At 40.7% G+C, this 27,555-nt stretch overlaps 1 protein-coding gene across 29 annotated transcripts in view; it reads right to left on the bottom strand.

Annotated features, from left to right (window-relative positions):
- The window catches only part of kcnma1 (potassium calcium-activated channel subfamily M alpha 1), a 657,167-nt gene that overhangs the window by 289,822 nt on the left and 339,790 nt on the right, over positions 1-27,555 (bottom strand). The window contains exon 4 of one of the 29 annotated variants that reach the window (XM_062977442.1): positions 5,962-7,199. The exons of the other annotated variants lie outside the window; for them this stretch is intronic. Coding sequence (XP_062833512.1) covers positions 7,172-7,199 — 28 coding nt within the window. The 3' untranslated portion in view covers positions 5,962-7,171. Of the gene's footprint in view, positions 1-5,961; positions 7,200-27,555 lie in introns of those variants that run through there. 29 annotated transcript variants of the gene reach the window in all.

The following is a 27,555-nucleotide window of genomic DNA, read 5'->3' as shown; positions in this document are numbered from 1 at the left end:
ACTTTGCCTTGTTTCCCAGGATCAATCCTTGCCTTGTTCCACGGATTTATCAAGTTATTCCACGGACCTTGTTCTTGTTCTTAGTTACCTTGTTCCACGTTCAAGCCTTGTTTCAAGTATCAAGTTATTTCCTAGCCTCGCTCAAGTTTCATGGACTAAAGGACCTTGTCATCTCCCCTCACTTTGCTTGGCAAAGTGAGTGTTTCGGTTATTGGATTACAACTTTGGACCTTAATATTTCTTATTGGACATTGCTTTTTTGGACTAATTCTGACCTTTCCTGAAAGGTCTAATTCTGGACTATTTTCTACACTTGTTTTTATTAACTTTATATATTCCTACAATAAAGATATTAGATAGATTCTGGCCTCTGTGTATGGTTATTGGTGCTCTGCAGCCTGGGTCGTGACAGTTTGACTCCGCCACCCTAAGCACCAATTAACCTCGGCCAGAATGTCTACCGGAACCGTACCTGGGCCGAGCGGCCAGCCGATTACCTACACCATCGACAAGGAAGAGGTGGACCGAATCCGTGATAAGCTCAATGCACAGGATGGAGAAATAAGGGGTTTGAAGGAACGCGGAGTTCGTCTTCCGGCCATGGCGTTGCCAACCAAGTTTACTGGAGAAGCTTCTAAGGTTCATGTCTTCCGTCGCCAATGTCAAGCTTATCTGGAGGCCCGTGCTGCCGAGTTTCCCCAAGAAGACATCAAAGTGGCATGGGTTTACAGTCTTCTAGACGGGCCAGCGGCCAGCTGGGCGACGGCACTGTTCGACCAAGCCTCTCCACACCTAAGATCAGCGCAACACTTCTTGGACCACCTCAAGGAGACTTGGGGAATCGAGGACAATTTGGAGGCAGCCGGTCACAAACTCCGTCGCCTTTTCCAAGGAGACAGACCTATGTCTCAGTATATAGCCGAGTTCCGAGTGCTGGCCCACAACACCGGCTGGAACGATGTAGCCCTCAGGGGACAATTCCGGGAGGGTCTCAACATTGAAATGCTGGAAGAAATCTCCAAGGTGGATCCTCCCCAGACCCTCGAGGCACTCATTGATCAATGTTTACGGGCTGAAGTCATGATTGCCAACAGGAAACAGTGGGTTCGAGGCCAGGGCAGTAGAGCCGGGGCAAAACCCCCCGCTCCCGCCAGCGTTCAGCCACGTCCGGTGTGGAGACCCCCACCGCCAACCCCATACCCCAGAGGAGGCGAGGAGGTGCCGATGCAGTTGGGCAATGTGCGTCCCAGACTAGATGCCGCCGAGAAGGCCCGTCGTCAACGCTTAAACCTCTGCTGGTACTGCGGGAACGGGGGCCACTTCGCCAGAGAGTGCCCAGCCAAAGGGAAGCCTGCCGCCCGTCTTGCGGCGGCGTCCTCCACGGAGACGAAGGCGTCTGAGCCGACTGGCACACAGCCGGCGGGGGAAGCCAACGACCGGGTGTAGAGGGGCTCGCCAACCCGGTCAAAAAATCCATCCAAGAGCCGCCAACCGGGGTCCTGTTCCTTCTCGTGGTCACATTATGGTCAGCAAAAAGGGGACCCGTCATGATCCACGCCATGATAGACTCTGGAGCTACCAACAATTTCATCGATAGAGAGTATGCCGACTCTCTGGGATTACAATATCATGATTTCAAGAATGCCCGTGTGGTGCAAGCCATAGACGGCCGTCCCCTCAAGACGGGCCCCGTAAGTCAGTGGTCGGAACCCACCAGGATGTGGATAAGGGAACATATGGAAGAGATTTCCTTCTTTGTTACCGAGGTTCCCCATTTCCCTGTGATTTTGGGAATTCCATGGCTGACTCTCCACGACCCTAACATCTCCTGGTCCAACAGAGAACTGCAGTTTGCTTCACCGTACTGCCAAAACCATTGCCTCGTAGCCAAGGTATGCCATGCCACAGACACCGAGCCCATCATCACCTTGCCAAAGAAGTACTCCGAGTATTGGGATGTATTCAATGAGAAAGAAGCCGAAAAATTACCCCCACATAGACCTTATGACTGTGCCATTGACTTGGTGGAGGGGGCCCCGATCCCGCGAGGGCATCTCTACTCCCTGACTGAACCAGAGCAAGAAGCTCTCAGGGAATTCCTAGAGACAAACCTTCGCAAGGGATTCATCAGACCCTCTCAATCCCCAGCCGCCTCCCCAGTGATGTTTGTGAAGAAGAAGTCAGGGGAACTACGCTTGGTGGTGGACTACAGAGCATTGAACAATATCACCAAGCGGAACAGCTATCCCCTGCCTTTAATCTCGGATCTACTGGATCGGCTTCGAGGAGCCAAGGTTTACACCAAGCTGGATCTTCGGGGGGCTTACAACTTAGTTCGCATCAGGGAAGGGGACGAGTGGAAGACCGCCTTCCAGACCAAATTCGGATTATTTGAGTCCCGAGTTATGAATTTCGGTTTATGCGGAGCCCCCGCAACGTTCCAGCATTTTGTCAATGACATTTTTCAGGACTATCTAGACAGGTTCTTGATAATCTACCTGGACGATTTTTTGGTGTTTTCCAGATCACAATCAGAACATGAGAACCACGTCAAAATGGTGTTACAACGATTGCGGGATCATGGACTTTATGCCAAGCTGGAAAAATGCGCTTTTGATCTACAAGAGGTAGATTTCCTTGGTTACCGCATCTCGCCTCTAGGGCTTTCCATGGATCCAGCCAAAGTTTCAGCAGTATTGGAATGGCGGGCGCCAACTAACAAGAAAGAGGTGCAGCGTTTCTTGGGGTTCGCGAACTACTACCGCAAGTTCATTCCAGATTTTGCCCGCTGGTCCGACCCCATCACTAGCTGCATCCGTGGAAAGCAGCCTTTCCGCTGGACTGATCAAGCAGAGAAAGGGTTCCAGCAACTAAAGAAACTATTCACCTCCCAGCCAATTCTACAGCACCCAAATCCTGGAACCCCTTTTGTGGTGCAAGCGGACGCCTCTGATGTGGCAATTGGGGCTGTACTCTTACAACCGGTGGGAGATCACCTCCACCCCTGTGCCTTTTATTCTCGTCAACTAACCACACCAGAGAGGAATTACACCATTTGGGAAAAAGAACTACTGGCCATAAAGGCAGCCTTTGAAACTTGGAGACATTGGCTAGAAGGGGCCAAATTTCCCATTGAAGTCCACACTGATCATCGTAATCTAGAACATCTAAGAACTGCCCGCAAACTAAATCAGAGGCAGCAACGTTGGGCTTTATTCTTTGAACGTTTCAACTTCCAGATCCATTATGTGACCCCAGCCCAAACCAAGCAAGCAGACGCCCTGTCACGTAAACCGGAATACGCTGCAGGACGCAAGGAGACCTTTGAATCCCAACTGCTACAACCTGAGAACTTTGCCACGCTCACGGTGGGGAACACCAAATCCATTCCCATTGGTTCAACTTCCCCTACTCCAGGACCCATCTGTGCTCAAGAAATCAGGGCTAGTCAGCAAGCAGATGCCTGGGCGCAGGACCAACTTCGCCAAGGTCTGCATTTCCCCTTTTCGCTTAAAGATGGGCTGCTCTGCTATAGAAATCATGTCTATATCCCACCCGGACCGGGCCGGGAAAAAGCGCTTCGTCTGTGTCATGACTGCAAACCAGCAGGACACTTCGGACTATTTAAAACTATGCATCTGATCCTAAGGGATTTTTGGTGGCCCAAGATCCGCAAGGATGTGGAAAAATATGTCAACACCTGCCCAGTATGCCAGCGCTCCAAGATACGAAGGGAGAAGCCCTCAGGGCTTTTACACCCCCTTCCTACCCCATCTCGCCCATGGGAAATAATTTCCGCGGATTTCATCACTGACCTACCACCTTCCTGTGGATTCACCACGATCTTAGTGGTGGTGGACCTATTCACCAAGTTAGCCCATTTCATTCCCTGCGAAGGCCTCCCCACGGCCAAGGAAACTGCGGATTTATTTCTTCAACATGTCTTCAGACTACATGGATTGCCCAAGAGTTTAGTCACAGACCGTGGATCTCAATTCACCTCTCGTTTTTGGAAGGCACTACAAAAACTATTGGGCATAGACTCTCGCTTATCTTCAGCTCATCATCCCCAAACAGATGGGCAAACGGAGCGCACCAATGCCACTTTGGAGCAGTATCTTCGCTGTTATGTAAACTATCAACAGGACAATTGGGCTTCTCTGTTACCACTGTCTGAGTTTGCCTACAACAATGGAGTTCAAGCTTCTACAAAAGAAACGCCGTTCTTTGCAAACTACGGCTTCCATCCACGTTTCTTTCCCCCTGTCATTGAAACTTCAGAGGTTCCCGCAGCAGAGGATTGGCTGCAGGAACTCACAGCGGTGCAACAACTTTTGCTCCAGCAACTGGACCAAGCCAAGGAGGACTATAAACGCCACGCTGACAAACATCGCCAGCCGGGCCCCGAAATCAAGGTAGGAGATCGGGTTTTCCTGTCCACTCGCTTTCTGCCCTCCCACCGCCCTTGCCGGAAGTTAGATGCCCGTTTCATTGGCCCCTATCCAGTGGTGGCGCAATTAAACCCCGTGACTTTCAAACTCCAACTTCCGCGTTCAATGCGCATTCACCCAGTGTTTCACCGTTCCCTGCTCCTTCCGGCGGATGGTGTGCGTCCTGATACAGACCAACCGGCCCCCCCTCCTGTTTTGATGAATGGGGAGGAGGAGTTCGAGGTTGAAGACATTTTGGATTCTCGCTTTCACCGCCGCCGCCTACAATATCTCATTGACTGGGTGGGTTTTGGCCCTGAAGAACGCTCTTGGGAAGACGCCTCCACAGTCCATGCTCCTGATCTAACCCGTCGCTTTCATCAGACCTATCCCGCCAAGCCGCGACCTCGCGCCTCGGGGAGAGGGCCCCAGTTTGGGAGGGGCCTTGAGGAGGGGGATAGTGTGATGACTCATGGGCCTTGTAGTCCTGCTCAGGACATTGTAATTCCTGATGAAGATGAAAACTTGGGTTTTTTACCTTCCCAGTCTGAACTGGATTCCTCTCAGCCAGATCTTTCCCAGGCAGATCTGGGAACCTTGCACCTGCAAGAAAGTTGTCTCCCAGAAGTATGTCAAACAAGCCCAGAGCCTACTTCTCCCGTATTCTTGCGCCGGGAGTTTTGTAAACAACAGAGAAGTTTGGATTCAGCTTCGCGCAGGAGTGCGAGGATTGCAGCTAAGAATGTGGCCAATTAAGACTGCTTCTCGTGAGAATCTTTGGGGAGTCTCACATCTGGTCTCAGAGTTAGCTTTCGGTTCTGATTCCCAGAGAACTGCTTCGGCGGGAAGCTAGACTCTATTTAGGTGTTTTACCCGCGTAGTAACTTCGCGGAGTCAATTCGTCAGCCTACGGAGCGAGTTGTGTCTGGACAGCGCGCTCCGGTTCAAGCCTCGCTCCTGCTCAAGCCTTGCCTTGCTATCCAGCCTTCGCCTTGCCTCCCAGCCTTTGTTTATCTACGGACTTTGCCTTGTTTCCCAGGATCAATCCTTGCCTTGTTCCACGGATTTATCAAGTTATTCCACGGACCTTGTTCTTGTTCTTAGTTACCTTGTTCCACGTTCAAGCCTTGTTTCAAGTATCAAGTTATTTCCTAGCCTCGCTCAAGTTTCATGGACTAAAGGACCTTGTCATCTCCCCTCACTTTGCTTGGCAAAGTGAGTGTTTCGGTTATTGGATTACAACTTTGGACCTTAATATTTCTTATTGGACATTGCTTTTTTGGACTAATTCTGACCTTTCCTGAAAGGTCTAATTCTGGACTATTTTCTACACTTGTTTTTATTAACTTTATATATTCCTACAATAAAGATATTAGATAGATTCTGGCCTCTGTGTATGGTTATTGGTGCTCTGCAGCCTGGGTCGTGACACCCTGCATGGGCTCTGGCAGATTCTGTCCCGGTAGTGTGCCAGCAGCATACTAGGATAAGGAAAAATCCGGTCTGATGATGTCAATAGGCTGAGATAAACAGTGACAGCAAAATTGGGGGGGGGGGGCATTCTATATGCCAGGCTGCTATTGCAAGAATGAGAAAAATAACAGTACAAGACTGGCAACTCCAGAATATATGAGGCAAGGGAAAGAGCTGAGAGGTGCGTGAGAAAAAGCAGGAGAGCATGAGCAGGGAATAAGACTCAGGGAATAAGTGAAACAGAGGGTATAAGGCAATGGGGTTTTTTTTTCCCAAGGACCTGAACCTCCCAATATGCCCTTTTCACCCTTTCTCCACTTTCTAAAGTACCTATATTGCTTCTCCTTCATCTTTTCTGCCATGTAATCCAGTTTCAGGATGCAGATTAAATACACTGAACTGGATTATATGGCAGTGTAGACCCATATAATCCAGTTCAAAGTACATTATATGAGTCCACACTGACCATAATAATTCAGTTCAAACTGGATTATATGGCAGTTTAGATGGGCCAGACTTCCACCACTTTCTCTGTTCTGCATCATAATCCATTTAAACAGTTTAAAACTACCTTTTTCAATTTAATAACTACCTGTAACACTTTGGCAAAACATTGTGCATCTGGCATTAACCACATAAATAATTTTATAAATATCTCTTTTTTTTCTTCCAGATCATTTGGGGCTTTTGATACAACAGAGACATGCAGGAAAAGTATTTCAGCTGGGCAAAGGACAGCTATATTTTGGAGAAAAGATTAACTGAGTAAAAGAATAAAATCTAGAATGATGATATGGGGCTTGGTTTGGGTCAAGGCTATCTTCACCATCTGTCCCTATCAAATTTGGCAAAAAGATCTCTCCATCCATCCCTTCTTCACTTCGAACCCTCTCTCTGTACTGCATGTCCTTGTTCATTCATTACATTATCAACAGTCATGGAATGTCATTAAGCAAGAGCAGCACCAATGAAGATTATAACTTGGGAAGATTTTATTCAAATAGCCTCTTTCGTCTTACCAAGATATTAAACATCATTGTTGACATTAACTCAACATTATCACAGATTCATGATTCTGGTCATGCATTTAACACTTAGACTGCATTCAATGTCTCAACTGTTAGAATAAGCACGTTGTCATGCACCAAGCACTACAAGAACAGTGTTTCCATTGGTCTTAATGTAGCTCCCAAAATGTAACATTGCATCATGCAGTGAAACTAGTAGTTTGGTCTTGGCTGCCATGCAAAGGTGGGGATGGGGAAAACCTACATCAATGACTCTGCAGAGCGGCTCCTAGGTAAGAGTTGATATGAAAGAGGGGGATTATTTTAGCAATGAAAACACAGGCTGTCAAATTTATAGAAATGTAAAAATACACCGTACAAAACACAGAAGTAGATCTTGATTTTAGGGCATTTGAGGGAATCCAGACAAGGCATAGATTAAATAAATAAACGTATTCTCAGAATGGTCACTTAAAACTTATTCTCAGAATGGTCACCTTCCTTCTGAACTTATAAAAACAAAAGAACACTTCAAGGTGGCTTTCCAAAGCCCAAAGAACATTGTCTTGATAGACAATTGTGCACCAAGGATTGAATCAAAGGGGGGGGGGGCATTTTTGAAAATCCCCTTTTCCTTAACAAGGGAATGAGCTTTGTGCCACTAAAAAAGAATCAGGACTAAATCCAGCAAACCCACAGCAATATTATTTGAATGACCACCTGAAGAGGAGCCTCACAATCTTTTCCCATGGCATCCTAGTTTGAAAGAGCAAAATATTCAAACATTTCATTCCCCTGACTGAAGTGGTACAGACACACAGCAAAAAAGATCATATGAGGCTGTAGATAATGAAAGTTGGACACTGTAAATTAGTCTTGTTGATAGTGCTTCAGAATGAAATTGAACTGGTAAGGGCAGGCTAAAATCACAAGTCAACCCCTGCAACATCTTTGTTCCTTTTCATTTAAGCTTAAAGAGAGCCCCTTGTGCAAGAAATACCTAAATAAATAAAAGAGAAAGAAGAGGAAGAGGAGGAACAGAAGGAGGATAAGGAGGAGGAGATGGGAAAAAGGCAACTATATAACTTATCATTAGTTTTGGTAATGTCAGATCCTTTAGGTGATTACTGACTGTGCTGTTTGGGGCTGTATTGAAATCCAAAATGTCTGGAGGAAATCAAATTGGAGAAAGTTGTTCTGAGAGCACAACTCCACCTACCAACGGAAGATGATTCCTGGCAAACCTCACTAAAATATATTAAATGTGGTGTCAAAACATCTTTCAGTGACAAACTTACCTAAAACCAGATGTTCATAATCCAGAAACAATTACGTTGGGCTAAATAAATGCTCCATGGAAAAGAATATTTGTGCAAAATCATAATATGGGAAAGTTTGGTAATACTTGATTCCTACCCCTCCTTTCCCTCCAAAAATGAAGAAGAGGAGAAGAATAAATTTGTTCCTAGATCACTATTCCTTGATCTGGCCCTCTCCTAATGTTTTGGAATTCAGCTCCCATCAGCTCCTGCCAGTGTGGCTAATCTTTGGAAACTCTGGAAACTGTGTTCAACCCAATCTATTTTCAGAGTCTGAAGCAATAAGAGGGATACCATGCAGTCTCATATAAATTCAAAATGATAAGATATCTGTAACAGAAAGAACGCTATGATCTCAGTTGAGTTATTGATCAAAACAGGCACCAAGGAATGTGTGTGTATGTAAATGTGCACATACATAAATTTCAAAATCTTTTCATGGGATGTGGAAAGCAAACAATACTGGTATCTATGCCTGCAAGGCAGAATAAAGGTATCTGATAGCCCAGACATGTAGTTTCTGGCCAACAGAGAGGGGGTGAAAAGATCACCAGCTAATGGCATTTCTTTTGAGCCAACTTTATTTAGCTGCTGACTGTTTTGAAAATGTTTGTGAAAATCCCTTGACAGTCTCCCGTGTTCGCTCTTCTCTCTTAACAAGGGCAACAGCTAACACTGTGAATAACAGGGATCTTTAAGCTTGATTTGAAGCTGCGTGAATAGAATATGTTTTGCTTAAATGAAAAAATAGACTCCTATTTAACAACTGCTTGAGACATTGCTATGCTCTCTGAAGGTCAACCAGTAGTGAATGAGAGAAAGAAAATTTCTCTGCCCACTTTGTGTGTATTATTCTAATGTTGTTGCAGAAACTTGCCCTTTTTATTTGCTTACAGCATTCTGCTCAATCTCTGTTCAGCTGTTGACAGTTTAGATTTTTTGTTACTGGAACTACTGCAGATCTGCACAATTTGTCACCTGCTAAGCTGAATACACTGTGTGTGAAATGCACAACAGCCACAGTGCATGTTCTTGTTTTTTTGGATGGGAGAGGGCTGCCTGCTTAGAAATTCATTAACAAAAGGCTTAAGCACCTGGAAAAGTACAATCTCTGACTGCTTGGTTCCAGTTTATTGTTGTTTGTGAGTTGCAGTTAGCAAGTTTATCAACCCATTAATTTGTTTTTCCATGGTCTCTCAACCTTCCCCCTGACAGGTGTGTTGTACCGAAAATCTTTTTGAAAGGGCAAAATTCAGTTATAACAAATCAATATTGAAGACTATGAAAGCAAGTCACGTTGAATGATGTGCAGTGTACAAATAGTTGAAAGAGGTGGTCTGTGGACTAGGCCTGGCTTGTGGGCCATTTGCTGCCAATTTTCAGCAGAAAGAAAGACAGACTTGAATTCAGTGTGTAGAAATATGGTATCTCTCTGATTCTTAGCACAACAGGAAAAGGGTTGCTGGGCGGAGGGGGGATTCCACATCAGATAGCTTGAGAAGCAGTAGTATACACCAAGAAATTTAGTAACCATTAAACAAATGCCTGTACATACTTTGTTGTACAAAAGGCAGCTTTGTTTTCAAGAACCATCATTTAATGAAATCCTACAGTCACAGATACTGTAAATCACAATAAATACTTGGGCTTCCATTTGATCTTTTGTAGATATTTCCATGTACACATGGAGGGGGGACATGAGTTTTAGGCAACAAGTCTCCTTCTTCCACTTTCAAACATAAACAGAGAAGCCTTCTGCATGCACACAGTAAGATTGGTGATCCCTAACTGGTTCAAGAAAATTGTAAGTTCTTCTGACAAAGTCAGCAGATTTAGCTAAAGCTGTGCAAGGCAAGGAGCCATGGAGCAAAGTAACTTAGAAGTCATGCCTGCAAACTTCTAAGATGCGCAAGACAAATAGGTGAAAGAGCATTCATACTTAGGTATGACCCATGTATATCTAATATAAGCTCTATATGTGTATTATAAATAACTATACATATATTAGAATATTATTCTATGGAGGGGGAACTAGCTCTAAGATTCTTTATTTCCAACTCTTTAAATATGGATCCAGCTAAGAAATTTCATACATCAGGAGGGGGGTATCACACGCATTAAATAAATGTCTTGGAAGCAACACAAAGGCAATAGACCAAAGACCTCGAGAGATCTTTGTTCATTCATTTTCGGTTTATAGAGGAGCCAAGTACTATTAAGAACACTCATGTTGAAGTAAAGTCTATTAATTTGAATAGGATTTGTGCAAGATAAATTGTTCATGTTCTCCATATTCCATTTTCTGGGAACTTTATAAGTCAGCAGATATGGAACTGCAATTCCCAACAGTTCCAGACAACATAACCAACAGTGAGGGTAATGGGAACGGCAACAACATATGAAAAAACATTCAGTTCCTACTTCATGGTATTATTTCACTAAGAAAATCACAATAAAAGTCAGCTATAAATATGTTTTTGAGAAGTACTGAGGATGCACACAGCACAGCAATCTACAGAAACCTTTGAGAATTGTTGAAACTTAACTAAGAGAAAATAAATAACAACAATCACTAATTGTATTCATACTGAACCTATTTCCAAGTTAATGGTCACAGAAGTACAACATATGCAATACAGAAAGAACATTTATATTGTATAGATAAATATTAAATTGCAATGAATTTATTATTGCAGAAATAGTTGAGGTGAGTTGTATTTGTATGCTCCTGGAAACGAACAATAATAAATATCATGGGGGTGTTAACAAAGGTTTCATATATAAAAATGTACTGAGTTAATGGATAACTTATAAAATAAATGGTGTTGCTACTTTCTCCACAAATTGGAATTCTAACTGTAGAAGTATTCTACTGAAAGAACGTTACTTTTTTTTTTTACATGAAATTGATAAAATAATTTTTTTTACTGACTCTGCTTAAGAAAAATGAAATACAATACAATAAAATAATCATACTAAAACAAGACATAAAAATAAATGCAAAGGCTCTCTAAATGACAGAAGAATAAAGTAGGTCCTTGATCCTTAGCAACCGGAAAACATGTTTAGATATCTGACAAAATTCATTTTTCCCATGTATTCTACTATGATGACTACTGCAGCATTCCTATGTACAATGAACAGAAATCCCATTTTCCTACTGCTTTTAGATTTTAAAAAATTCAAACATGTATATAATTGTTTTAAATTAGTAACTAATATATGTATCTCACTGAGCATTTCTAAGAACAGCCCTGCTGGGTGAGAACAAAAGCTGAATGACTTTTGGTCTTATCCAGCAGGGTTGTTCTTAAAAGCCCAGCTTTTGGTTTCCTCCAGTCTATGAGAAATCCTGAAGGAGGACATGAGGGGAATCAGTTTCTCCTGCTATTGTTCTCCTGAGAATAAGGACAGGTTGCCTCTGAGCCTGGAAATAGAATACTGCTTATTTTAAAATCGGTTTAGATATTATGAGTGTGAGCAGAGAATTTCTTTCTGTCCACATTCTCCACACCAAAGTTAATTTTAAACACCATGATTCTGTTCTGCTTCATCACTTTTCCAGACTGAATAGCCCGAAATGCTAAAACCATTCTTCATAGAGGGGTTGTTCCAACTCCCAGATCATTTTCGTTGTCCTCTTTTACATCCTTGTATTATTCCACATATGACCTCAATGTACACATATAACCATAAAGGAATTATAACATTATGAGCTAATGATTTGCTCATGATTCTCTCAGACTGAATTTCTCATGACTAAAAGGGTTTTGCCCAAACACTGCTGACTTCATTGGTGATTGTGATTCTGGTGATTATACATTAGAATAATAAAGTAGGGAGAGTCTCCACAAGCCATCCAGTCCAACCCCCTGCCATGCAGGAAAAGGACAATCAAAGCACCCCCGAGAGATGGCCATCAAGCCTCTGCTTAGAAGCCTTCAAAAAAGGCGCTTCAACCATACTCCAAGGCAGAGAGTTCTAATGTTGAACAGCTCTTAAAGTCAGGAAAATCTTCCTAATTTTCAGGTGGAAACTTCTTTTCTGCAATTTGAACATATTGCTCCAAGTCTTAGTTTCCAGGGCAACAGAAAGGCCTGTTCCCTTATGACATCCTTTCAGATATTTATGTATGACTATCTTGTCTTCTCTCAACTTTCTCTTCTGCAGGCTAAACATACCCAGCTTTGCAAGCCACTCTTCAAAGGGAATGGTCTCCAGACATTTGATCATTTTAGTCACCCTCCTCTGGATACGTTCCAGCTTATCACTATCCCTCTTGAATTGTGCTGCCCAGAATTGGACACAGTATTCAAGGTGAGGTCTGACCAGAGCAGAATAGAGAGGCACCATTACTTCCTTTGATCTAGACTAGGCATGGGCAAACTTCAGCCCTCCAGACTAGTTTCTCAACTTCATTTGCTTAAGGTTTTAGAGCAAGTGGTGGCAAAACAATTCAAAGTTTTTTAAACAAATTAAAGCATCCATTTCCCCAAAGAAATATTATCTGGATCCATCTGGTTATGGGACAGAAAAAGTCTTGGTCCCTTGAGGCATAACTTACACCAGAAACTGAACACAAGAAAAGTGTCTCTGGTAGTTTTGCTTGACCTATCAGTACCATTTGATGTCCTTAATCATGGTAGCCTTCTCAGTTGTTTGACTTTAGGATGCCATTTTGCAAAGATTGCAATCTTTTTTGGCTCCATGTTCCAAAAAGATGAAGCTGTTCAGACTCATGGTCTGTTGGATTCCCAAAGGTTCAGTAATCTCCCCTAAGATCTTTGCTATAATTTTTTTTTTGAAAATAGTAATAGAAAAAATATTCAAAGAAATTTTAAAATGGTCAAAACCCATATTTGTTGACGGTGGGAAACCATGACAAAAGAAAAGCATGACATGGTAAGAATTTTCATAGTTTGCCGTTTATTCTGTGCAGGATCTTTTTAACCTGGTGGGTATCATTTCTTGTTTTGGTTTTTATTTTGTTTTTTGCAGATGTAGGTATTTCCTAAAATTACTCATTAGCTCCTTTGATAATTTATTTATCAAAAAAAATTACATCCCAACTGGGGAGGTCATCTGGAGTTTTAGGAACCGAGTCATCAATATGCTTTTGTTCTTTTGCATCTGCTGTTAGAGCCTGAGGAAATTCTTAATCATTGTGTGCATTTGGTGAAGGGTTGCATGTCAACAAACTGAGTCTCGCTTCAGATGAGGCATAAGTTTTGTTGGTCAAAAGGAAAGCCAGGGTAATACAGATTACAAGATGCTCTGGAATGGGCTAGTCTCCCCTAGAAATACCAAGTTTGTACTTTGGGTATGCATTCCCAATATTGCTCTTGGAAGGCTCTTGCTCTTGGAAGGCATTTCCAATATTGCTCTTAGATGTTGTCGTCCAGAGTGCTTTTGCCCAGATTCAGATGGTGCACCAGCAGTCCCCTTCTAAGAGCACTTTGTTCACCTATTATTTTATTTTGGCTTTAAGTATTACTTGACTACTAGACTATTTGTAATTTGAAGTGGGACTGCCATTAAAATGCTTTGTATTTTAAAACAATGCCCCCAATTCCCATAAGAAAATGTACAGAATATTAGATATTCAACAGTGTTCCATCACCTGAAGAGACCAGGTTGGTGAATGCACAACAAACACATAGTTTCCTTTGTAGTTATATCTTGAGTCTAGATTTTCCTCTCAAGGCATCTCTTATAAACTTCCAGCAGACAACAAAGGCGCCCTGTTCCATATGACCTTTGGTTCTTAAAACTACTGTTAGCTAGTTTTAACGGTTTGTTTCTTAATGAATGTTTTTTTAAAAAAAAAATGCATATTGCTTCCTAGGTGATGAATCCATTTTAAGGATAGAGTTCATCACCTTGCTCATTTAAAATCCAAATTAAAAAGAGAAGATTCACTGCCTTGCATAGGAGAGGCCACCAACCATCACTATATTTGTAATGAAACAAGTTAAAGAGGTTTTTTTTTCCAGGAGTTGGTTACAAAAAGTAAAACCCTTAGTGATTTCACTATATATATTTCTATTACAAGGTTAGTTACTAATCCTGAGATCCTATATACACATACCTGGGAGGAATCTGCACTGAACTCAGTGAGACTTCTGAATAGATAAACATGACATTGCACAGAGTAAATCTGTCTGAAAGAGGAGCAGGAACTACACTTTATTTTCTACAGCCTTTGGGTGACAAGTATTTTCTGTGTATTGATATATGAATTTCACACAAATAAGCTTAGATGATGTAACCAGCAACAAAAAACATATCTTTTATTAACAAAGTCATTAACAGAGTTTCTAGTCTGTTAAGCCATTAACAGAGATTTAAATGCATGGGGTAAGAAGAAATTGATTTCCTTTCCCATCACATATATTGATAAATGATACTAGCACAAATATCTAGCTTATTAATAACTTCTCTTTCTGGTTAAAATGAACTAGGCTGACAGTGAAAATGAAGTTTTGCCATGATGCTAAATGAGAAATCTTCACTCTAAAGTACAAAACAACAATTTATCATAATAACTGTTGAATGCACATTGTATTTCTCATACACTAATAGTAACCCAGTGGGTACAATCCATCAAAGTTGTATTATATTCAAGTTCCATAGGTTGTACATGAACACACTGTAATAAAATAGATGGCCAGGTTCTAGGTTGCTGACGTTTGAACTGTCTTGTATAATTCTCCACTTAACAGCAATTTGAATTGTAGCAATAACCTTATCTCCCTGTGAAGAAGAATGTTTCATCTGCTGGTTACTGCATATTAAACTTCTGTCAAAAGAACAGGAATAAACCTAACAATTTTCTCTATAGTCAATAGTAACAATACTAGATTGCAAAAAAGCAGAGTGATCACTCTATGACAGGTCTGCCCTACAGTTTCCATAAGTCAGGATACAACTTGAAAGTATACAACAACAGCAACAGCAACAATCACCCAGCCAGAGTGTATGGTGGATTAAAAAACTTCTTGTCCCTTTAAATCAAATCACAAGTCCATATCCTACCTCAAGCCATTTCTCAACATTCCTCCCATTTCAAAAGAGGTTTGCCATATGGCACACATGGGACTGCTGTTTTCAAAAGATACAAGTCCAAAATTCTCTTGAGCTCATAGAACATGGTAAATGTACAATATATATTTCAATTATATTGTAGTCTCTTCTAATGATCTCAGAGCAGACAGTGTGGAATCTGAGTTTATTCTATCAGTAACTTCATGGGGCATTCTAAACCAATATTGCACACAAGAATCCCAGTGTTATACCAATATGTTTTAAATTGGAAAGCAGCGCTGCATGCTTAAGATGTCATAACAGGTAAGACACCGAGGGTACTTCTACACAGCCATGTAACTGAGAACTGAGTGTGGATTATAAATATCTGGTTCACTTCTGAGGGTCTACACAGACACTTCAGGAACCAGTTGGAAGGTGTAAGAATCTACACAGATCCATTGCTGTATTTAAATTGCCTATAAGGGCAGCAGATTCATTCAGATGGATCCTGTCATATGCTTTGTAACTAGCAATTTTTAGTGGCAACTGCTGGAAAGATACAGTCAATCATGATGTGAGGAGCAGCAATACTTGTAGGAAACCTGAAATCTCACTACATGGAGCAGCTACCACAAAGGTGCTTTCAACTGATTGCTAGCTCCAAAGTAAGAGATGCAGAGGTATTATAAACATCTTCTCATATTAATCCTTTAAAGATGAAATACATATGCAATGGAAAATTTTCTTTTATTCATTCAATGTCTTCTGGAAAACCTGCAAATTTCCCTGAGACTTTAAGACAGGATGGGTTTATGTGTAGCAGCAACAAACAGAAGACTATAAATTACAGCAGATTTATTCTCATCTCAGCCATAGTTTTTTCCACACTGATGAAAATATAGCCTCAGGAAGCATAAGTAAATTGAAAGATGCTCTCTTTGTTAATGATCATATTAAAGAATTTCCACTCTTTATTTTGAATGGGGGTACAAAGGACCTTCTCCCTCAGGAGTTCCTACTGATGTACATAAAAACGACTACTTTAAATGTTTTCAGAAATCCAGATCTCCACTTTGAATGCCATTGATAATTTGTGGATAGCCATGAGAAGTCATTTCTAGTTTCAGTTTAATTTTGTAGTGCTTCTGTGTGTTGAATTTCTAAGACTTTTATCACATGACATCACTATTCTGAACCATGCACACTATCAGAAGTGCCCGGGATCACTGCACCAGGAAGGTTGTGACACCATGCCATTTCAGGAGTAATGGAGTGGCAATGTATATCTCATGACATTGCGCAATAGGCACCATCTCCAAAGGTGACAGTCCTTATTCTGTGCTGGTTTGCCACCTTCATATGATAAAGTCCTAGGTCTGCCTTCTCACTCAGTTTTTTGACCCTTCACAAGGTTTTTCCCCTTCAAGCAATATTGTCAGTTGTTTAAACATGAACAACTGTTTTGAAAGATTATGAACTAAGTTACATGGCCATCGGGAAATGTAGCTGATCTAAAATGTCAAAAACAATACAGAAGTCCTAAATATTTTATCAGTGAAACCAAACACTATGCTTGACATGAAAACAGGCCTCTAAGATTTGTCAAGATCAATATAATACCTTTGTATACTATATTTTCTTGTTACAGTTAGCACTCCTTTCTTCTTTGCATTTTGACAGCTGTATTGAACAATATGTATTTTATAACTGATGATGAAAAATTAAAGGCTTCATATATTCAGTTACTAACTTGTTTAAATTAGCAATAGTCTTTGCAACCACAAAAAATCAATCACTTGCTGTCACAAGTCACTTGGCAAGGTTACTTGTATCTGAGAGAGATACTTTTTTCCCTAAACCCTCGTAACCTAGCTAGTATAAGGTTCATATTACATAATATAGTTAATCTGCAGTATAGTGACACTCAAGACTTCCCCTCTTTATTCATTTTCTCTTTTGTACGTACGTTTTCTTAGCTTGCTCTTTCTTAGCCTCTATCTTAGGCCCTTGAAACTTGAGCATTGCATAGCCACAAAAATTCTACTTTCCCACACAGAAACTGGACTACAAATATTATTGATCATTTCATGAGGAAATTATGAAGCAGTTTTCTATTCAATTTTTTTGCAAGGAAACTAAACATTCAAAACAATTAGAATTATGATAAAGTTCAGATGAGTAGCAATATTCATACTGTTAAACTAGAAGCAGATCAAAGTAATGCACATCATTAGCCCAGCTGAAAACAGATTACACCAAAATGTTTATCCAAGGTGCCTTATAGAAAACTTGGATTATGCAAGTGCACATATGAAACATCTTTCCATCCCAGGTGAAAAGATTATGTAGCCATTTACTGCAAGTCAAAGAGAGAGGACATGTGAGCCAAAGTCTACAATAAGATCTTAATGTATGGGGAGACTCATGGCTTTAATCGGTAGGGATATAAAACTACTGGAGGTTTTACAGAATGAAATAATACAAAATACAACACAACAATGGTGCCTAACGGTCAGTTGGGATTCAGTATAATGGCTGTAAAATTAATGGAAAATGCTGCAAATTCATTATGATCAACTCACTGGCTCCTCCACTAGGTTCTGTTTTTTCTAAGGCAGCCCAACTACAAAGTATGCTACAGGATTTGAGAAAGACTATAATTCTTTGAAGAGCCTTATAACCAAGGTGAAAGAAGAAAGTGCAAAAGCTGGGTTGCAGATAAACATCAAGAAAACCACGATTATGACAACCAGATTGATTGCTAACTGGCAAATAGAGAGAAAAAATGTGGAGGCAGTGACAAACTTTGTATTTCTAGGTGCAAAGATTACTGCAGACGCAGACTGCAGCCAGGAAATTAGAAGACATTTACTTCTTAGGAGGAGAGCTATGACCAGTCTCAATAAAATAGTGAAGAGTAGAGACATCACACTGGCAATGAAGGTCTGAATAGTTAAAGCAATGGTATCCCCGTAGTAACCTATGGATGTGAGAGTTGAACCATAAGAAAGGCTGAAGGAAGATAGATGCTTTTGAACTGTGATGTTAGGAGGAAAATTCTGAGCATACCTTGGACTGCAAGAAGATCCAACCAGTCCATCCTCCAGGAAATAATGCCCGGCTGCTCACTGAAGGGAAGGATATTAGAGGCAAAGATGAAGTACTTTTGCCACATAATGAGAAGACAGGAAAGAGAAGAGAATGATGCTGGGGAAAATTGAAGGAAAAAGGAAGAAGGGTCGACCAAGGGCAAGATAGATGGATGGTATCCTTGAAGTGACTGGCTTGACCTTGAAGGAGCTGGGGGTGGCAATGGCCGACAAGCAGCTCTGGCGTGGGCTGGTCCATGAAGTCACGAAGAGTCGGATGTGACTAAACAAATAAACAACATAATTTTCTGCAATCTTCAATCATTTGGGATGCTTATAGCTGGAGCTTTGTGTTTCATAGCTGCTCTCACAAAATGGCTGGTATAGGGAAAAATGCCCATTCACAAAATAGCTACCACGGTGGATGGGAGCAAACCCTAATTTTAGTAAGTCACCAAATAATAATTTCATTAAATGTAAGTTGGAGAGACTATACGAAAGGTAGGGACAGAACCACTGTTTTGATTCTGAGTTCATTTTTATTCAAACTCCTATTTTGCTGTTGAGTCTGCATGACAAGTAATTTTAAAAAAACAGAAACAGAGTAGAGTCTATGCTCCAAATATCACAAATTTTCACTCAAAGCCACAATAAAATGGCAATGTCAGAAAAGACAAATTGCTGGTGCTGAGAAGCACACACCCGTACACACACAAACTCAAGCAATATGAACTCATAACCCTGACAAAACATACCACATATAAACAAAATGTGCACAATAACAACACATAATCAACCAGCCAACACAAACACTCCTATCAGCAAAACCAAATGAAAAGACACACACTCAACGCCTACTTTTTCCATGTCACCTCCTCAGTCCCACAGGACAATCCCTCCGGCCACCTCCAGCCTTACTCTTTCCTTTTCCCTTTCAAGTCAGCATGTTTCAAAATAAAATGCCAGATGGTAGATGGGCACTATTTTTATTTTCTAGCCGGGGGGGGGGGGCTCATCTGGAGCTGAAAGTCATGTGTGGCAATGAAGATAATACTAGTGTCAGTCTCAATTTCTTGTTTAAGAGAATCAGGATGGGAAAGGGGGCCTGATGAGTGCCAAGCCACTTGCAGCATACCTGAAATATATATACCAATAAATTCAAAGAAAAGTGTTTTGGAGCAGAAATGTACAAGCATGAGTGATTACAGTCAGATCATTCTGACAGCATTCTACTGCTAAAAGGTTTGTGAATCATGAGCATATGTTGTTTTTCCAATACGTCATCTAACTAATGACAGAAGCATTGTGAAAGCATTATTTATGTGCATATCAAAGGGTCAAGGTGCTCAAAACACCGCCTGGCCTCCTTCTTGAAACAGACATGAAGGCATGGCATCAAAGTTGTTCTTAATGTTAAGCAAAGTGAGTCAACCACAATAGGCAGCAGATTCCAGTTGCACAGAAAGGGCAACAAATTACCAGTTTTCCTCCTCCATTTCTACACGCTTCAGAACTGGTTCAAAGACATACTCCCATGGAGTCCATCAAACAAAGCAGAACTGCTTCTGGTGTTTGCTTGTGGGTCTTTGTCTTCCCTGAGTGGGACTTCATCTGAGCAGCATGTAGAAATGGGAAGATATCAAAGCTGGGCACACACTGACTCCACTCCATTGCATGTGCATAGAAATGCCTAACACCAGGTATCTGTCCATGGGATAGGAAGTAGTGGATTTCTGTTAAACTCCATTTTCTGAAGTGCCCCTCCATGATCCTTCTGTGCATTAGTGGTTTAAAGATAGTGTAAGTCTCATCAAAAGAAATGTTTTAAAAATGTGCTGGACTCCTCTAGAGGGAGACCAGCACATTGAAAGGAGTGTTAAATGTAGAGGGATTCAAAGGGGAGAAAATCATGGCGAAGGGTGTTGAAATTGTGCTGATCTACTTTTGGCTGTGGTATCTGATAGACTTAAAGCTGCCACAGACATAAATGTTTAAAATGTTTTATTATTAAAATGTACTTTGACTTTGGGCAATACCCATTTACTACTTCATGCAGCAAATCATATTGGGATGTTCACAAATAATAGGGGTTTCTGCTACTCAGTTCAATAATATTGATTCATGTTGACCAGTACTAGAATCCAGACAATGTAGGAGTTGATTGAAAATTGCTCCAAGAGTGAAGTACCCGAAATCTATATTCTCGTGTCTGACTCCCCACCCCCACTTTGATCTTTATTCTCTTTAAAAGTACCAAATCTGCAATGAGGAACTGACGTTTCAACGTAATGCTATAAAAGAAGATATTGGTAAAAGCTTGTTTTTACTCATAATAATAGAATGCAAGTTAATTTGACAGCCGTAAAATAATGTTGAAGCAGTTCTTAGTGGGCTGTGAATAATCTATCATAGTACATTGTGTACATAAAAAATATAAAAAATGTCCTTGCATTTTTCACATCTGTTCAACTGCCATTTAAGTAAGGGGCAGGTAATGATGAATTATTCTGAATGAATCCTTTAATGATGCACTCAATCAAAAATAGATTATTGCTATTGTTTTCTCAGCCTTCTGGAACCCAGACAAAAGGAAATGGTTTTCTTTGTCTTTTTTTAATTAAAATTTTAAAAGACTGAACCCAAGAAAAACTATTGGAACACTTTGGTCTCATAATAGCCAAGGGCAAGTATAAATTTGAATCCTTTTTTTTTTTTTTTTGCAATGTGGCTATGATCAAATTATTAATATTTCAATTCAGCCTCATCTGTACAATGGAGAAAAGTGTGTCTGCCTGCTCATAGGGCTGCATAATTGTCAAACTATTTTGTGAGAGATTGGCAACAAAACAGACAACTATTTTCTATTAGAAAAGTAACAAAAAAGTAGACAATTCTAAACTGTAGCTCTAGTAAGGCTAAGCAAGATTATTAAATTTAATAGCTTATACAGTTTTTCAGATTAATTTTCTGGTGGCAAGGCTTTTGAGTCAAACCAAAAGCCTTGCCACATTGAATGCAACTTCTCTGTCAATTTTTTTTCTTATCCAACAATTTTACTAAATATGATATTAAAATGAAAAAACAGGATGGAATAATTATTGGTTGATTTAACTAGTTGTAATCCTATCCCTGTTGTTGTTGTTTGCACCTTCAAGTTATTTCTGACATGTGATGAATCTAAGACAAACCTATAACAGGGTTGTGTCTCAATCCAGCTTTTGGGTGATCAGACAAAAGCAGACTTGACAATATGAGACTCAATGTTTCAGGCCATATCACTTAAGACTTAGGGAAAAACTATTTAGAAAGTTCACACGCTGGAGCAAATAAATCAAATACTGTGGCTGTTTGTCATTGCAAGAGAGGGATTTTTCATTATATGTGTAACAAAATTGCAACTTATGAATTCTGCTGAGAAAAATCACAGGAAATTTAAGGATTATTAAGGATGATAGCTTGATTAATTTGATATCTGAAATCCATTTTTCCTCAGTATAATACAGTAATAAATCAATTTCATAAAATGAATGACTAATAAAAGACGGCTTTTACTGAGCTGAGATATGCAACAAAAATACTACATTAGCTGTTCTGAACTGCAGACAGTCCTGGAATTCATATGTGATAAACACAGTATGATTTCTCTTTAGACACATTGGATATATAAATTGTGACTATGGAACTTGTCACATGGCTGCCGGCAGTGCTCTACTTCATAGAGTGGCATGGGGAACCCGGTGGCCTATGCCCCGCATTGCCTGACTCCAGCCGAGGGCGATCAGATGGGGGGGAGTGTGAGAGCGTGTAGAGTGCACTGCTTCCCCATGCATTCCAATGATGTGAGCATGCGCCGGCTCTGCCCTCCTTCACCCATGGAGTCATCGATGGGAGGCAGCTAGCTCAGTGGGTAACCAGAGCTAAACTGGCACATGCTGCCAAATTTAGCACCGTGTGAAGCTGTAAAACTCTCGAAGAAAGAAAATACTTCAGAATGCCACCATATGGGTTTTGTAGATTAAAATTACCTTTGTGAAAAAGATAAGGATACAGCAAAAGATGAGGTCGTAATGAGGCAAAATTGTTCCCATGTATTCCTCTTTTTGTGATAATTTATGTTTTGCCATTATGTTTTGTTAAAAGGATGCATGGGGGAAATAACTCAATATTGCTAGTAATGCATGAGACTTTTCCTGAACCACTTGAAAATAGCTTGCCTAGACTATAGACAGATGAGATGTTGCCTTAGGAAGCTTCATACACTTAGAAATCAATGTTAGATCATTGGGCTCATGCAATTGTGGTGTCTCATGGATTTAACTGTACTTGAAGTTCAATTTTTTTTTCCTCTGGAGCATGTACTTAATTTGGATTGGGGCAGTCTGAACTGTCATTGCTCAACTATACCTTGGCAAGAAATGTGAATTGAAGGCAAACAACTCTACCATTTATATAGTTTTGGAAACCTACCAGGGCTAAAAAACAGAACAGTAACCCACAGATTAGAAAATAGTAAATTTACATTCCAATATTCATGCAAGAGGATAAAGACAACCTCATCAGACAGGACAATTTGTCCATCATACACCACTTGCTCTCATGTTTTGCCATGGAGCCCATTACACACATCTACTTCCAAATGTGCTCCGTGATGAAAGGGGAGAGCAATACCACTCATTATGGTGTACACCACTGCAGTGGGAACATGGGATGTTTCCCGTGTTGCCTTTGAAACAATGGGGGGAAGCCAGGTGGCGGCACTTCCCTCCCTGAGATGAAACCAGCAGCAAGTTGGCCAATGCGGGGAATGGGGTGACAGGATTTCCACACACCCTGATGGGACCCCACAAATATGCCACCATGCATGGAAAATCCATATGACAATATGATAAGGTCCTCTGAAATACCGTAATCACTCATGAAAGCAAAGAGTTGCTTAAAAATTTACAAAACTTTTACCATATGTGGAGAGAGAAAAAGCCAGATATCCAAATTGGATTGGGAAAAGGAAATGGTATTTGGGATCATATTGTAAACACATGCTGATTTATATTGCTCAAGAAAAACAATGAATCAGGCTTTACAAAATAGGTGTACCACAATATGTGATTGTCCTGGTGTGTAACCTATACTGATGGATTGGATGAGGGCTAACAAGCTGAAACTTAATCCTGAAAAGACAGAGGTCCTCCTGGTCAGTCATGCGGCCAATCGGGGTATTGGGTGACACCCTGTGTTCGATGGGGTTACACTCCCTCTGAGAACACAGGTTTGCAGTTTGGAGGTTCTCCTGGACTCAGTGCTGATGCTTAATGCTCGGGTGTCGGTGGTGGCCAGGAGGGACTTTGCACAGTTAAAGCTTGTGTGTCAGTTGTGAACATACCTCGAGAAGTCTGACATGGAACCTCTGAACCAGTCCAGAGGTTCCATGTGGCCCCAAAATGTTATGGCTATTGAGTTCTTAGGTATGTTAAAATTTAATTCCCACAGATCTCATAGCATAATCTTTAACAAATTAATTTACTGTCACCCTTTGTAGTTGGTCTCACCAGATAGTTTCAGCCGACAGATCTTGAAAATTCTTGAAGAACAGTTCCACTAATTGGATTTTTAAAGTTAATTTTTGTCTCTACAATTTGCAATGGAAGGAAAAAGAATACTGCTTACCCCTCAGGGATGCTTCTGTCCACGAAGGTGTTAAGGTTACGGCAGATTTAAGGGCATCTTCTAGTTTGTTTTTTCAGATCTTGCATAAATATAGTTTTGAAAGAAGTGAATTGAAGCTGCTTCTCTCTGCATCTAGTTGCATGACAATGTCACTGGAATATGCAATGTCCCCACCTTCTCTTCCACCTTCTTCTGTTTCAGTGGGAAGGTGAGAACCTTTGAGTCTTTAGGGGTTTGCATCTGTCCTTTTTCTTTCTGAAAAAGTATTTCGCAACTCCATATGGGTAATAAACCGCCAAGGACATACCAGTGTTTCAGTCAGCTTGCTCAGCCACTGCTCACAACTACATTTTTTTCACCAAAAGTTCTCATAGTAATTTTTGAAGATGTCTGTGTTTGTTTAAATTGACAGATTCTCAACATACTGCCATTCATATCTTAACTACAGTTATTAGCATGCCTACTACTTGTTTTATACATATTTATAGTATACAATATCTTTATTTCTTTACAAATCCCTTTTTTCTGGGATTTTTTTTGGGGGGGGGATATTTTTATTTTTGTGATTGCTTTGACATTATGGTATTTTGTGTGTTTTACTATTTCGGAACTAGAAAATACGGTCACCACAACTAAACTGCTATTGTTTTGGGGACCTGAAATCCATAAAGATCAATGAAGAGAAAAGGAAATGTTAGCACTAAGACAAAATAATCCTGATGATCTCAATGCTTAACTGGCATAATACTTTTACAGGACTATGTCTGTAACTCCCAAATAATGTTTTTTTAAGGCTAATAGAAACTGAAGAAAATTGATTTCTGAAATATTGCATCAGACTGAATATGGCACGTGATCAGTTAGAGGGGAGGATGTAAAGATGGGAAAGAGGGAGGGAAATTTGATATATTATTTCTTGGGCGGCTGGCAAACCTGTGCATAGGCAGGTACAACCAAAACTGAAAGAACTGGAAACTCTTGCAGTTAAAGTATGCTGAAAGTATGGAATGAAAAGAGAGAGCTCAATTTTGGTACAATATACACCAATCCCCATGCCGGGCAGAATGTTTTGGTACAAACTACTTCCTTCTTAGACTGTCTTTTGGGGAAGATGACATTTCTACTTGCATTATGGTGCATATTTTTACAGAGCAAGTTTCACTTGTTAGGATAGAACAATTACAAAACATAGAATTAAAACAATTTTGGTCAAAATAACCATTTATTTGTTGTTCATGTCTGGTAATTCTACTCCTACCTCCTCACTGATTATTAGTGTATCTATTTGTGTGTGTGCACATATGTTTATTTTTTTAAACAAACCAAGCTAAATAAACTAACAAAAAAGTACCCATGTACTGTTGACCATAGTGGTTTCACTGTGGTTACAAGGCAGGTATAATGTTTACCAGTTTGAATGTATTTGGCTAACTCAAATTTGTAATTTTCTTTAAATAGCCTGGTAGCGTGTGTTAAAATCGCACACACAGTACCAATTTTATGTCCTGTGTGGGAGGCTTGTTGAATGACTGGAAGGAAAATTGTTGACCAGTTTGCTCTCAAATATAACATATTTCTAATGAAAACATTCTGTCATCCTCCTAACAACTTTCGGGGATAAGTTCTAAAACAACACCCGAATCCCACTGCTGAGCTCAAGGAAAGAATTGTTATAGAACAGAACAACTGGGGGCTTACAAGAAATAGGAATTAACAGAACTGCCCTAGCTTGATGTAGAAACTTTGTCACATAACTGGAGGTTAGCAAAGGCGCATTAAAGGAGAACAGAACCAAAAATCTGGAAGGATGCTAGACCTCTGAAAGTAATCCCTTGAACTCTTCAAGAACCTGAGAGCCAAAGCATCCCTAACCATTAGCAATCTAGCAGCTGCAGCTGATACTATTGGCATACTTCTCCTCCATCTATGATTAAAGTCACACCCTGGTTCTTCGACAGAAGACAGTAAATGTTTGTCCTCTTCTATAAAACACTATTTCAAGTTATTTGATGAGATTTTTTATCCATTTTCTCTTATGCAGACTAAACATAACAATTTATCCAATCTTTCCTCATAGGATGACTTCCTGATCACTTTGTATCTACAGGCTCAGAGTCTGCAAATTCCAACTATAGTACTGGAGGGGCTGCAAAGAGACATGAGGCTGCAGAGAGATATGAGGCAGCAGAGACAAATGCCTCCTTCTATTTCACAGATCCTCGTGCCTCTCTGCAGCTTCACATTCATGTCTCTTCACTACCTCTGGTTTCTTTTCTTCCCCATCCAAGTACTGGAGAAATGGAGGCACCTCTCCTTGTCGCTGGTGTCCTGTGACAAAGAGAGCCTCTCCTGCTGTACCATGGCAGCCCTTTTGCACTAGTTCCCCCTGACTATCTTCGTACCATTTGTCCTTTGTCCTAGAACAAAACCCCTGTGGATACTGAGGGCCCCCTGTGCTTCCCCTTTTAACATATCTATCAGTCTGTTTACATTATTATTCATCCCCAATGAGATCAGATTGATCCAGATTAAAAGCAAATAATTATTTAGACATTTGAATCCTACTAATATGTCTTAAAACTGCATAATGATTTTGGGCTAGGGAGGCAGTTATGTCACATTGATTCATAATTGACATGTATCATCTTTTTTATACTCCAACTTTTGGAACCATGGTGCTAATTCAACATGCAATGCTTTAGGTTCACATTTGGCTGCCAGTTCCAAGCACAAGTGTTTTATGTATAACGGAGGCTTCTAAAATGTGGGGAAGGCTCACTTTTTTATACAACTGATCATGGTCCATGATTACTGACTCTGGTCCTTTATAAGCCATCTTCATTGCCACTGCTGTTTCAAATAATAATTTTAATTCAAAAAGCTTTCCTGGGAAGTCAACTGATTATGCAGAAACCATTGCATTATTTTTGGATAGCCCTATTTTGTTTTCAAACTGACCACACTCAAACATAGCCTGACAAGGAAGGATGGGCAAGAGAGCACTGGATTAGGAAGGCTAGGGCAAAAGAGAATTATTTGAGGTATGGGAAGAAGAAAGATATAAAACCAAGAATAGGAATGGCAGTGCCAGTTTGTGGCTCAAATTTGTGGTGGGTGGGGACCTCTGCTTCTTTGATCCTTTACTATAATTGCATCAACATATTTATGCTTTCCACCTTTTCCGTAGTAAGAAAAACATAGAGGATATGCTCCTGAACCTAACATAGAAACAGGAAACCATGGATAATTGTGAACCCTATCAAAACGAATGCCTTAGTACAAGGTTACTTTGGAGAACAGAAACATATATTTGTCAGATGTGGATAGATTAAACTATAGGTACCGATTTCAAGGGTAGTGGGGTTGTGCTGTAAATGCCCTGTCTGACTTACCAGCTCTCTCCAGGGTTCTTCTTCCCAGGAGGCTCTGTCCCCTATGCTTTTTGGTGTGCTTGGCCAAGCAGCCACCTCCCCCCTTTATCGGTGAGGGGGGAGTGTCCTCGTGGTGTAGGGGTGTGGCAGTACCGGTGTCCCAGGCTGGAAACAGT

Source organism: Anolis carolinensis, chromosome 3, assembly GCF_035594765.1.
Source record: "Anolis carolinensis isolate JA03-04 chromosome 3, rAnoCar3.1.pri, whole genome shotgun sequence".
Lineage (NCBI taxonomy): Eukaryota > Metazoa > Chordata > Lepidosauria > Squamata > Dactyloidae > Anolis > Anolis carolinensis.
The sequence above is the reverse complement of the archived record's forward strand: the minus strand, read 5'-3'. Positions and strand labels throughout refer to the sequence as shown.